General features: G+C 50.0%; 1 protein-coding gene across 2 annotated transcripts in view; it reads left to right on the forward strand.

Annotated features, from left to right (window-relative positions):
- The first annotated feature begins 699 nt into the window (after window positions 1-699).
- TPP2 (tripeptidyl peptidase 2) overlaps window positions 700-12,937 on the forward strand; it is a 1,218,153-nt gene continuing 1,205,915 nt past the window's right edge. Inside the window, exon 1 of one of the 2 annotated variants that reach the window (XM_069637049.1) lies at window positions 700-1,030. In XM_069637049.1, coding sequence (XP_069493150.1) covers window positions 866-1,030 — 165 coding nt within the window. In that variant the 5' untranslated portion in view covers window positions 700-865. The remainder of the gene's footprint in view (window positions 1,031-12,937) is intronic. The other variant, XM_069637048.1, reaches the window with a different exon arrangement.

A 12,937-nucleotide genomic window follows, 5' to 3' on the forward strand; every position in this document is an offset into this window, starting at 1 on the left:
AAGTCGTGAGGAAGTAGGAGGGAATGCTGGGTAAAGCGAGAAGCGCCAGTTAGTGATTGAATAAAGTTGTGTTAACTATCCTCCGTGCGTATGTGTCCTTTGCATGATCCGTACAACAGTGGTGAGATGGAAAAGGTATGGATGGAAGAAAATGAAAGAAAGGGCGATTAAAGAAGGGCAAAGTATGCCATATGGTCGGGGTTCTAACAACAGCGCGGTCTTCCGATCGACTCCACCTGTGACTGTGTAAAAAACCAATTGGAGGGTTGCTTGCATCGTACATAATATGATTCTGCCCAGCGTCCGGTTCGGTATTAGTAAGTGATCCTGTGCAGGTTAGAAAGCTCATCTCGCTTCACACTTTGGCATGTGTCAAGCAGACACAAAGAGGAACATCGACATGGTCACCTTAGTTCTGGGTGCTTCCTTGACATTTGTAATAAACACAGAACTGCTAAACATGAAAGCGAATACAAAAGCTGACCCGCAGGCATTAACGGTCCAAAGTTGATCTGCAGGTGACGTCACAAAACAGCCCCTCCCCGGAACCTAGGAAAGGATACACCTTTCGCTACCCTCCCACGTTTTGACAGTTATGACACGCCGGTTACGCGCATTCTTCCAGCAGAAAAGCAGCTGCTTCCGCTTCTCCTCTGATTGGTGGCTGGTGCTAAGCAGCTCCTCCCACCGGTGCGTCACGAGAATTGTGTGGTCCTCTTCACCAAGAACGAGCTTCCCCTGGGTCCTTCCAGCCGCCGGGTGCGCTTTGTGCCAGTTGCACTGGTTCTGACCACCCCCTCCTTTTACGCCACCCCCACCCACGGCAGCTGCTGCTTACTGCTCCAGGACCCAGTGCACCGTCACCATGGCCTCCCCGGCGGCAGAGGAGCCCTTCCCGCTGCATGGACTTCTGCCAAAGAAGGAGACCGGGGCCACCGGCTTTCTTACTCGCTTTCCCGAGTATGATGGCCGCGGGACACTCATCGCCGTGCTGGACACGGGGGTGGACCCTGGAGCACCTGGCATGCAGGTAACTGGACGCAAGCGCGAAGATGTATGCAAATCACTGGTTTTTAGCGAGAAGGAGCAAACCTCCTTTTTCCCCCAACACTCAAAACATGTGACCACTGGGATATCCAAAGCGAGGAATACATAAATACTGCTATAATTGGAGCCTGGCAGGGGGGTGCATATATGCAGCCCCCTTGCTTGTGTCAGCACGAGGAAAAGTAATTAAGGCATTGCACGTGTGCAAAGAATAAACTGAAACGTGACATGAAGACCTTCTCGAGCCTCGGTCCACTTGCAAACACCCGCAGCAGAGTTGTCTTTGTTCAGCCTTTGGGGAAATGTACTTCCTGGAGAAATGCCCCTCCTCTCAGGGACTTGCCCGTGTTATATTTATTGCGAAGCTGTTGCTTTCTGCACCTCAGTTAAGGTTTTCAGACTAATTCAGCCCCTGGGTTTAAAGCGCAAACCCGTCGCCCAGTAATGATGGACGATATTCTTTCTGGCCGCTTGCGGTGACGTCACAAGGAAGAACCACGCGCATACTGTCACATTTAGAAACGCACGTGCAGAAGGGAAGCCAGTGTCATTTTTGGCAAACATCTTCCTGGTAAAGCGAGGCTGTATTACGCAGTTCTCACCCGTTTCGCTCGCACAGGGCCACAATGTTTATAACAATCGGATATCCTAGGCTCTGGAATATGTTTGCTAGCTATATTAAATGTCCATTAAAACAAGTATTGGCAAAACAGTTTTGTCATTTTGTATCAGAATTTGTGAAGCACTGCCATAATCCCTGCATTTGTCCATTTGTACCCATAGCCAATAAGCCATTTTTTGCTCATTCTTCTGTTTCCCTTCTAAGAAAATTAGCTGGAATGAGACAGTTCTTCAAAATGGCAAACTTGGCTGCAGTTTTATTTTCACAACAAAAGAATCACTGCACACATTTAGTGAAATTTAGTCTGTAAGTGTGGCGCTTGCTCCGTGTCCAATACGCCTGCTTCCCCCTACTCCTTTGCACCAGGTCTATAGTAGGCCCAACTCTCCCAACCCTTTGTGTCTGAGCCTAACCAGCCCTTGTAGGTCTCCGTGGGTGGGGAGAGCGCTGTTTCTTTTGGGAGAAGCTGAGCTCTTGTACCAGACGCCCCTGCCGTTACGCTCCCAAGAGGCGCTGGTCCGAGAAGAGCGAAGGCCCTTCCGGCTTCCTCCTGGCTCATTCGGAGTCTGTCTTTTGTGCTTGGTCGCCCAAACACCACCACACCACTTGGTGGGTTACCGTCCACCGTGGCTCCCCCTCTCTCCTGCTTCCTTTTATAGCTCCAAGAGCTTTGTACATATATTCCAGTAGAAGATCTCCATTCCCATTGCTGACAGATGAACACCATCTTTTTAGAAAGTATTCGGGGGAGTTCAAGTTGATCAGGCCATGTCTGATATGTTGGAAGCCTCTGCCCTTTCAGAATTTAGACATGGCGCAATTCAACTTCTTCCTTGATCTTTCCACTGCTGTGTGGTTCTCGACTCCCTTCCATTCCGGCCTGGGAATTATCTCTGACCACATGATCTCCGTCTAGCTGCACTGATATCTTCTGCAAAGGGAGCATCATGTCCCTCAACAAGACCCCCCCTCCCCAAGTTGGTCAAGTCGACCCCCCCCCCCCACCCCAAGTGGATGGCCTCTGCTGCTTACCCAGCAACTTCCGTATAAGCCCCTGCAGCTGTGCCCATTTCATCCCTGGTACCCCATGCCACCAGATCCGATACTCGCTGGCCTTCAGCTCCTCCTGCTGCGTGTGTCAAGTTAGCCCCGGCCCTTGAAATGAACAAGTACCCCACTACGCAAACGGAGCGCCTCTTCCTCCTCTGCGAAACTGGTAATGAGAAGATGAAAGATGGCATGTTACTTTACATTTTCTCCGGCCTTATGTACCTTTTTAAAACATGCTGAAGACCACCTTCCTATCTTCTTGATCTCTTCGGCCCCTAACTCCCCAGCTGCTGTGGATGTGGCCGCCCCGATCCTGAAAGAATGCGTCCCGAACCGCCCCTCTGTCAAACCCATCTTTGCTAATGCCAAGTCCATCACTTTCCTGAACTGGAAGCGGCTCATGGCGGACCTGTCCCTGTGCAGCAGCAATGGAGCCCCTGGATCCGACGACGGCCTTTGCTGGAGGAAGCTGGCCAAGGCTGCCACTGGACATACTAAACTCACCTGGATGGCCTGTAGTGTCAATGCCACCCCTCTCCCCTTCTGGTAGGTCTTTGACCTACGTACGTAAATGATCACCTGGGTGCTATTTGACTGAACATCCTTTAATCGCAAGAAGCTAGCCCCCTTTGTCTCAGGCACTAGCTCGCTCACCCTGAGGGCCCCAAAGAAAGCTACTGTGAAGACCGCTGTAAATACCACTCTCTCCACATTACTGCTGCGTACTGTATTTAGACATTTAATTAAACCATGCAGTTTTACTATGTTGATGGGCCGCCTATCATCAGGCTTCGGTACAGTTTCCTTGGCCCATCCTCTCATGGCCAATGTGATGTAATGCTCCTTGGTGGGGTCCCTTTCCCCTGAAGTTTGGCATAATGGGCTATTGCCGCCAAGTGATGTCATCCAGGCTCTGGTTTTCCCCATCCTCCAGCACCAGCCCATAAAGGCCCGCACCGGTAACTCTCTCTGCCCTTCTGACATTACCTCCCTTTGAAACACTGTGAACCGTTCCCAACATGCCCTGTACCTCTTTGCTGTTCCTGGCACCAGAGCTGTGTATCGGAGAGCTCAGATCACCCCAATCATCCCCCACCAGTGCTCCTTGAAGAGGGACATCACCTTCCTTGCTTCAGGGCAGTTGCCTCAGAACTTCTACCACTGTAAACGAGACGGAGAATCAGCGGCTGTGTTTTTGACGCCGGGAATGTGCCGAGCCCTGACCTCAGTCTTTAAAGCCAGTAGGCGTTTCGTGAGTTCCCTGAGCAACTTCAACACCCTTACATTGCTTGATGACCCCAGATTAGTAATCTGAATCAACGCCAAATTGCCTGACCACAATGACACCCTTTTGTTCTCCAGGTATTTCCCCCATAATTTAAATGCTACTACAATGGGAAATGGGTCCAACAGCATGATGTCCTTCGTGATTCCCCTCAGATGCCAATCTGCAGGCCATGCCTTAATGCACCACCTGTCTCCCAAAATTGCCCCAAAACAGCGAGACCCGGATGAATCAGTAAATAGTTTGAGCCTCTCGCTGCTGGCCCAGTCCTCCCTCCAAATTGAAATCACGTTTGACTTCTCCCAAAAGTTTTCCCACATCCGGAGGTCCTCTTTTACCTCAGATCCCAACCGGACATGTTGGGGAAAGCATGCTGCAGTCCCACTGTCTTAAGCTCTGTACCTCTCTGGCAAACACTTTCCGCGTGGGTATTACTTTTCCAGCAAAATTAAGGTTACCCGCCAGCGACTGCAGCTCCCTCAAAGTTGCTTTGTTCTAACCCTTCAGCCCCTTTATGATCTCTTTCAATATTTGCACCTGGTCCTGCAGGACCCTGCATTCGCCTTTGAGTCGATTTCAATCCTCAGAAATGTCAATCTAGTGGCTGGAACTACCGTCTTCCCTGCTGCTAATGGGACCCCCATGTTCCTAATCAACCCCTGAAATGCTGCCATGAGTGCCCTGCACTCCCCAGTCCCTTCTTTACCAATGAACAAAATGTCATCAAGATAATGCTAGATCCCACCTTCCTTCACCTTTTCCTTCAAAGTGAAGGTACTGAATGCTTCAAAGCACGAGCATGAAATGGCACAGCCCATTGGCAGACATTTGTCATAAAAATATTTGTTATCCTCCTTGAACTCCAGCAAGTGGTGGCTCTTTGTGAATTGGCAAGAGCCTGAAGGCTGACTCAATGTCTGACTTTCCCATTAGGGTACCCCTCCCTGCCGCTTTAACCATCTGTATTGCGTCATCCAGGGAGGCATACCGAACCCTACACAACTCCTCCGGTATGCCATCATTCACAGATTGCCCTTCTGGAAAGGATAGGTGATGGATCCGGCGATACTGGCCTTCCTCTTTTTTGGGCACTAGCCCTACTGGTGACACCACCAAATTGTCCATGGGAGGGGAAGGGAAAGGGCCAGCCACTCTACCTAGCTTGATTTCCTTCTCCACTTTGCGTGCCACCACCTCCGGCCTTTCCAGTGCTGACCATAGGTCTGTTGCCTCCTTAAGCACCATGTCTCATGCACCTGGGAGCTTGAAACGCCACCTGAACCCTTGCCACAACAACTTTGCATCAACCTTGTTGTGATATATATTAAGAAAAGGAGTCATGGCAAGGAGGTTAACTGGTGTGGGTAAATTTGTTTTAATCATACTCTTGTCTCTCACATGTTTGTCAAACGTGTTACTCTCTGGAAATTCCTCACTCTCTTTGACTTCTCTTTAGGCTTGCTGTTGCTTTTCTGTTTGGCTTCGCCTCAGGCGGAGCTGCGAGCCCTAATCTCCTGCCCCTTGGGTGCCTGAATCGACATGTTTTACCAAAGGGGCAATCACCTTCTGCAAACCTCCAGCAATCTGCTCGCTACCCCTGGTAGCCTGCTGCCCGATTGACCCAGGAGGAGGGCCCGCAAAAGGACCAACCGCCCCGACCCTGCTGCGAATAACCCCCTCGGCCTCTTCAAACCTGAGACTTCTCCCCTTGCTGCTTGTCGCCAGACTCCCTAGCGGGCACCATTTTATCAGTGTACCCCCTCTCCCCCGACATCCACCTCATCCCAGGACAAAGCAGGCCACACTTGCATTTTCAGCCTGAAACCCGATCATAATCAAGCCACCCTTCATCCCCATACTTCAGGTATAGGTCATGGATATATTGCTCGTAAGCCACTATTGATAACGCATCATGCGGGTATTTTTCTAGCATCACAGACATGTACATTCTAAATGCTTTGAGCCAATTGTGAATAGTGTGTTCCACCTTAGACCTCTTCATTTCCCTTTTCTCTTTCTCTGACAAGTCTTTCAAACCTTCCCCAAGGCACAATCCCCAACAAGTCAAAGATGTCCACAAATTCTTCCCTCCATAGCCTCTCCTGCCATTGGTCTTCCACACTGGGTTACCTGCCCCCACGTTCCCCCCGCCCCTAAATTGGTTGGGACCTGGGTCATCCCTTGCTGATAGCGCACCATTTTAATTTACCACATTTCTCAACATACTGTCATTAGCACATTTTGAACTTCCACACCTTTCCCCCATGCTTGCATGCACTCCATCAACATACCTTTGACCATCTCAAGAGATGTGGGTCCCTCCGCAGCTACTTCCACCGGTCTGGTTACAGGAGTGCTGGGTGTGCCACCACAGTTCCCTGGAGCCTCAGCAAGTATCGGAGCCAGTAAGACTGCGCCCTCTCCTTCCCTCTTGGTTTTTTGCTGGTGTTGGACTGCTCCTTGTTCGCCCTGGCCTTTTGCAGTCATAGTCCCTTTTCTCTTCTTTGCCTGAATCTCTTCCTCTTCTCGTACCTCTGCTTCCACCAGTGCCCCTTCACTGGCACTGTCCTGAAACATGAGTGGCGAGCCATTCACCTGGCTGGGCCCAGCCGTTTCCTGCCCTGTTTGGGCCACCATTGAGGTCATCCAGTCGTGCCCATGGGTTGCTGCAGCCAATCTTGCCATCTCCAGAAAAGGCCTCCAGCTCCATTCTCTTGCAGGCTGAGCAAACGTTCCCTGTTGCTAGGTTGCCGCCTTTGTGAAATAAGTTTTGCGGCTCCTGCCGTGCTTCCCAGCTGTCTGGCCTCCTCAGGTGTTGTGCTGCGAGCTCTGCACCTTCCTTCCGTCTACTACAAGAGCCGTTCTCCTGCACCTCCTCGGTGCTTATTGTTCAACAAAATTTGCCCTGCTTTTTCGCCCAGGCGCCGGACATATGCACTGAAATAATGGCGGACGGTGCATTGTGTCCCCCACTTCCAACTGGGGAGTGGGTCCGCAGTAGCCAGCGGTGCGTTGCTGTATCAGACACTGACTCTCCGCTCGGCGGGCCTGAGTGCGCAGAAAGCTGCACCCCAATGTTTTTTACCTGGGCAAACCGGTTCAAGTGACCCGCTCGCGCAACCTCCTTTCACCCTCTGCCGGCCCGGGTAGTTTTAGATAAGGGCTGCGGCCTTCTCAGCCCCTCGCAGCTCCTTACCTTCTTCCCCTCGTTTCTTCCGGCGCCGATCTGCTCTTTCCCCATTGGCGGGTCCTCTTTTGTCTTCCGCCGCGCTTCCACTCCTTCCGGGTCAACTGCGAAGCTTCATCCTCTTGGCACAGCGTTATGAACCATCCCCATCGTCCTCAGCTGTTGCTGCTTGCACTGGGTTCCCGGACCTGGGCTCCAGCCCCTCTTCGGCAGCTCTGACTACACTGCTTGCTGACCTGGCACAGCAACCTCCTGGTCCTGGGCTCCAGCCCCTTCTCCGCCGCTCCGAATGCGATGATCGTTGCCTTGAGCACGACAAGCAGCAGTGAGTCCTCCTGCCAGCTCTTCCTCTTCTCTGGGTGACACCTCTTCCTCTTCTCTGGCAACAAAACAAAAACCTTCTCCGGCAGCGGGGCGGGCGTCCTACTGCAGGGGCTGGATGCTACCTGCGGTAGGACGCCCGCTCATTATAAAGGGCTTACCACGCCCCCTTCCATTGTTCGCCATTCGCAGGCTTTTGGTGGTTTTGGCGCTGTTTTGTGCCTGAGTCCTCCCCTAACCCAGGGGGCGGGGGGAGGAGCGGTAGAGAAGGACCCTGCAAGGCTTACCGGGCCACCTCCTCTATTTTCCTTTATTTTTCTGCCGACAGCTGCATAATCGGTGCTGGAAATGGTTATTAACTGTGGGATCGCACCAGCCGGGAGGGGAAGAGGCAATAGGTACGTAAGGAGGGTGATGAGGGAAAGGTGGGGGTTCTTTGGTAGCACGGATGTGGGGGAGTTTGTAAGTTAAGGTGTGGGAGAACTCGCAACATTTTTCTTAGCACCCCTCCGCCCCCGATAAATAGTTAGATTTCAGAAGTTCATTAATACATTATTAATGAGTTTCCTGTAATGTTGCACATAAACTAGAGAAGGTGCACATCTTTTAAATGTACAAAGCTGTTCTTAAGCATTTTCTGCACAGTACAATCCTGACGGGAATATTCACGAGTGTTCGTGTCAGACGTTCCTGTAGTCTAGAGGTTAAGTCCCACGACTTTGGTCTTGGTGATCTGATTGTTTGTTTAGTTTATTTCTTTATTTTTTATTGCGCTGAAGCCCGCAGGCATCAGGGCGCATTACATGAAGACAAAGGCAACAGAAAAGTGATGGGACAGTAGATGGGCATAAATAGTTTTCCGAGACACGGGGAGAAATTTTTGCCGGATCTAAGATCCGGGAAAATTATTGTAAAACCTGACCATAAGGCGGCAACGCAGAATAATGGTGTGGCACCTGGGTGTATGATGTCAGCACTGGGAAAATGCCTTTTTCAATACACGTGCATATGCTAAAACCGTACAATTTGCCATTCTTCCTTTATTTCTTTTTGTCACAAAACTTCAGTGCAAGGAACTAAGGTGAAAAGACATTTCTTATAAATCAAGTGGCTGACTGCACACTTGGTTAACACCTTTTTTGTCAAACCAGGAACAAATTCCTTTACAGCAGCAAGCTAAATTCTCAGCAGACTGCTTAGAAATGGCCCTGCCAGGCACTATACTGTGCAAAGTTTGTTGCTGTATGTGGAGGTAGCTCGAAGAGATTGCAGTAGGGTGAGTTTTAGGCGGAGGGAGGTAGGTAGTGGGTGGTAATGGTCATCAGGATTATCCTGGCCAGGGGTGGTCAGTAAATTGGTACATAAGTGTCCACTCGCACCCTGTATCCCTCCTGTCTGTACTCCAATGCAATCATTTTGACTTAAAGGTGGTGCTGGAGCACCATCTAAAAGACAAAACAAAAAAATGTGATCATTCAAAAGTACAAAAACATAATTAACGCTTCATTGTCCACTCTGGTTTGCAAAGATTTAATGAAAGATTCTATTTAAATCGGCTTAGTATGGATCATGGCTAACAATGTTGTCCGAATCTTTCCCCAAGCCCTGGAGAGAACCCTAGGTTATTGAAAATTGGGGTAAATGGTGACGGAAATGTGGTGATTTGGGCCCGCCTTATTACTTCATCCCAGGAGTGTCCCGTCTCCCTTGGTTTCCAAGGTACCTCTTCAATGTTTTCCCCTATTATTGCCCTACATATTTTGTCCCCCATCATCTTTCAACCAGTCCCTCAGTATCCTTATCTGGGCTCCCCTAAAGTTATCATCTGTGGGAGAATTACCATCTTTAGCACGTTAATCCTACCCATCCACGTTATTGTTACGGTACTCCAGTCCACCAGCTTATTTCTAATTACTTTTAGCAGGGGCATGTAGTTGACCACAAATAGTTCATCCACTGTTTTAGCTAGCTTTATACCCAGAGAGGTTATGTATTTCTAGACCCATTTATATGGAAGACTGCCCTTGAGCCCCTTCCCGGTCTCTCTCGTTATAGTGTGGTTCAATATTTCAGTTTTCTGAGGATTTATTTTAAACCCTGCTAACTTCCTGAAGCGCTTGTCTCTTTCCATTGCTCTCAGGGAGCCCTCCGGATCCCTCAGTCAAAAGCATGTAATACGCAAAAACTTGTGGACCCTTCCCCTGAATTGTATCCCCTCTTTATCTCCCCATTAGCTTTTTTTGCTTCCAAAAGTGGCTCCAAGTAAATGGCGTAGAGCAAGCGGTAAAGGGACCATCTCCAGCCATGTTTCGTACCCCTCTGGACCTTAATGGGCTTGGATTATTGACTGTTAAATGATAATCTTCATGATGGATTCTGGTAGTTGGCCTTTCATTGTTGGACATTTCTCCCCAAAGCCCATTTTCTTCGTTATGAACAGGAACCGCCACTCAAACCTGTCAAAAGCCTTTTCCGCATCCAAGGCTATTAAGATTGCTGGGGTCTTTTTTTTTTTTGTTGTTGACCTTTTCTGAGGTGGGCTGTTCTCCTGGTGTTATGCTGTCCCTAATAAACCCCGATTGGTCTGGGCTAATTATGCTTGTAAGACTTTGGTCCAACCGATTTTCCAGGACTTTTGTAAAAATCTTCGCATCTCTATTAATTAGTGCTATTGGCCTGTACGAGCCGCATTCTGCTGGTCTTTGCCTCATCCATTGTTGCTATTATTTTTCCCTTCCCCCATATCGTTGAATAGTGGGACCAAATATGGGATCAAAGTTTCCATGAACATTTTATAAAATTCTGTGCTTAAGCCATGCGGTCCTGGGGTCTTAATGTTGGGTAGGGGCATAATTACTCTCTGCATTTCCTCCTCTAGATCTATAATTCTAGTTTCTGTTTCTTGTATTATTTAGCCACCCCCCTTGCTTTTAAGTAATCCTGTTGACTATGTTCTGTGGGGTTAGCTGAACTATATAAATCTGTGTAGAACTCCCGAACTGTATCTTTGATGCCCGTGCTAGTACCTCCCTCTTCCACCTTTAGTTTAACTCTTCCCTTCTCAACATCTTAGCCAGAAGTCTTATCAGCTGTATTGGCGAAACACCAATGCTTTTTCTGCTGCCCTTGCCTGTACGAATTCCAATTGGGTCTTATTACTTTCTCGTAGCCCCGCTGGCTCCTATGCCCATCCTGGCCACTGCGCTCTTTAATTTCCCTTCTGTTTCTTTCAAGTAGCCTTAACTCCCTGTCTCTACGAGTCTTGATTGCAATGATTCTCCCCCTGATAGTTGCCTTGAAGGCGCCCCACCTCGTTTGCCCCGAAGTCGCTCCCTCTTTGTTGTCCCTGAAGAAAATCGTCATCACCTCATTCAATTACCTCCTCAAAGTCTCCTCTTTAAACAGATGCACTGGGTACCTCCACTTCCAGAGACCTGGGGGACCTGGCCTTCTGGCTATTTGCACCGTCGGGGGAGTGTGATTGGATAAAAGTATTGCCCCCACCGCCATGGCCCTAACCCAATGCGTTGGGTTAGGGCCATGGAGGTGTAAGTTATTTGCTCGGCTCTTCTTGACTGTTGTACAGTCTGTTCCTTGACTTTGTAGAATTGCAGAGCCGCCAAGACCTCTGAGGCGAGCCCCCCGTTCCTCTCTGCGGGGGCCGACTCTGAATCCTGTATATTCAAGCTTCTAGTTTCTCCTCAGTATCAAGTAGGTCCTCCAAAGAAGCCCTTCACTGCTCCAAAGTCTTTATCTAGGACCTCATCAGGCATATTTTTGATCTCTTCGATCTGTTTTCTAAATCTTTCGTCTGAAGCTCCAGGTTACGGGTTGCTATTGCCATTTGTTCTACCCAGGTTTTGATCTTCCTGGAGTCCTTTGTCAATTATTGTATGGCTGTCTTGTTTGTGTCGACCCTTTCCTCCGTCTTGTTTTATCTCTTGGAGTGCGGTGCCAGATCTTCCCTCCTAGTCATTTGTTTTGGCACTGTTTACGCAATTTTATATGAACTCTGTGAAGTATTGTTTGCGACGTGAGTGCTTCACCTATTGATCTTGTACTTCCTCCACATGGGGCTCTCCCTAGCCCCTTTGCTACTGGCATACTAGATTTCCCTGGGGGGAGGTCGCTTCTTTGCTCCACATTTTCTGGCAGTTGCTCTCTAGGGGTTTCCTGGGGCCCTTTGAGGGTAAATGCAGGTCTTTTCCTCTGGCGTTGGACATTGTTGATGGTCTTGGTCCTTCCCAAGTAGTTATTCGTTCTCTGATATCCCAGACTCTGCCAAATGGGGTCCTCTCCCTGGTTCCCTCCTGGTGTGTGGGTAGTAGACTTTATCTCACTGTGCCACTTTAAAATGTCAGTAAGAGTATGGGTTATTGCTTCCCTGCCTGGGGGTGGGGGGTCCTCCGAGCTGTGTTAGGCTTGCCTGGTGTGAGGACTCCCTGTGTCACCACACCACTGTTCTTCGGTTAATAACCCCCACTCCTCCGCCTCCTGGCGTAAGATGTTGGCCCCCTTTGTCATATAATATTGATGCCTCTGGTATGGCTGGTGCTCCCCCCAAAGGCCTGGGTGCTTGGATTGGGCGCCTCCCTTTTTGCTGGTCACCCCTGGGGTTTAATGCTCCCTAGCGCTCTCCTGTTGTGGCTTTTCTCTGCCTTTCTTTAAATTAAATTAGGTTTCCCGCAGCGTTACCTCTGGGTCCCCGGTCCAGTCACTTCCCGTCCTCCGGGTCTGTTTCTGGCTCCCTGCCCTCACATTGTGGACCAGTTTGATCCCTCTCAGTGGAATCTCCCCAGGCCTCGCCCTGGTCCTAGTCAGGGGCTTCTCTGTTGTGGCTCTCCTTGTCGCACAATGCTGCTCCCCGCAGGGTTTATGCTCTCCCTATCGCTGCATGCATTACGCTCGGTCCGTTGGGGTAAACGCGGGCCCCGGACAGTTCCCTCTGCAGTTCCCTCTGCAGTTCCTGATCCGCCCGAGGGCCTCCTGCCTCTCTCACTTGTCCGGGCCGATATATGCCCTCTTCTGGAGCCCCCAGGATCTTTGCCCGCTGCGTCCCTTGAGACCTCTAAAGTCACCTGGAGGATTCTTCCGTTGCCGCTGCAGTCTATACTTCACTGCGCCTCCAGTTAGTGCCTCCCGCGCCGCCTCCTTAATTCTGTCTCTCCACTGCTTTTGGCGCTGAGACGGCCTCCTGGGGTCCGGCGGTATTTGTATCTCTGTGTTCCCGTTCTTATGTGAGGCCATAGGAATGGTGGCCCCCTTCTGCCCGGGCTGTCCACGTCCTTAAATTGCTGCCTTGGTAGGGCACTTGTAGCTCGAAAAAGTCTGTGGATGCTCTCCGAGGTTCAGGAGAGCATTGATCACTGTGCTCTCCACTTGGTTGCCATCTTGGAACCGTTTTATCTGCATTTTTATCTGTTTT

Source organism: Ambystoma mexicanum, chromosome 7p, assembly GCF_040938575.1.
Source record: "Ambystoma mexicanum isolate Mex_15411 chromosome 7p, UKY_AmexF1_1, whole genome shotgun sequence".
NCBI lineage: Eukaryota > Metazoa > Chordata > Amphibia > Caudata > Ambystomatidae > Ambystoma > Ambystoma mexicanum.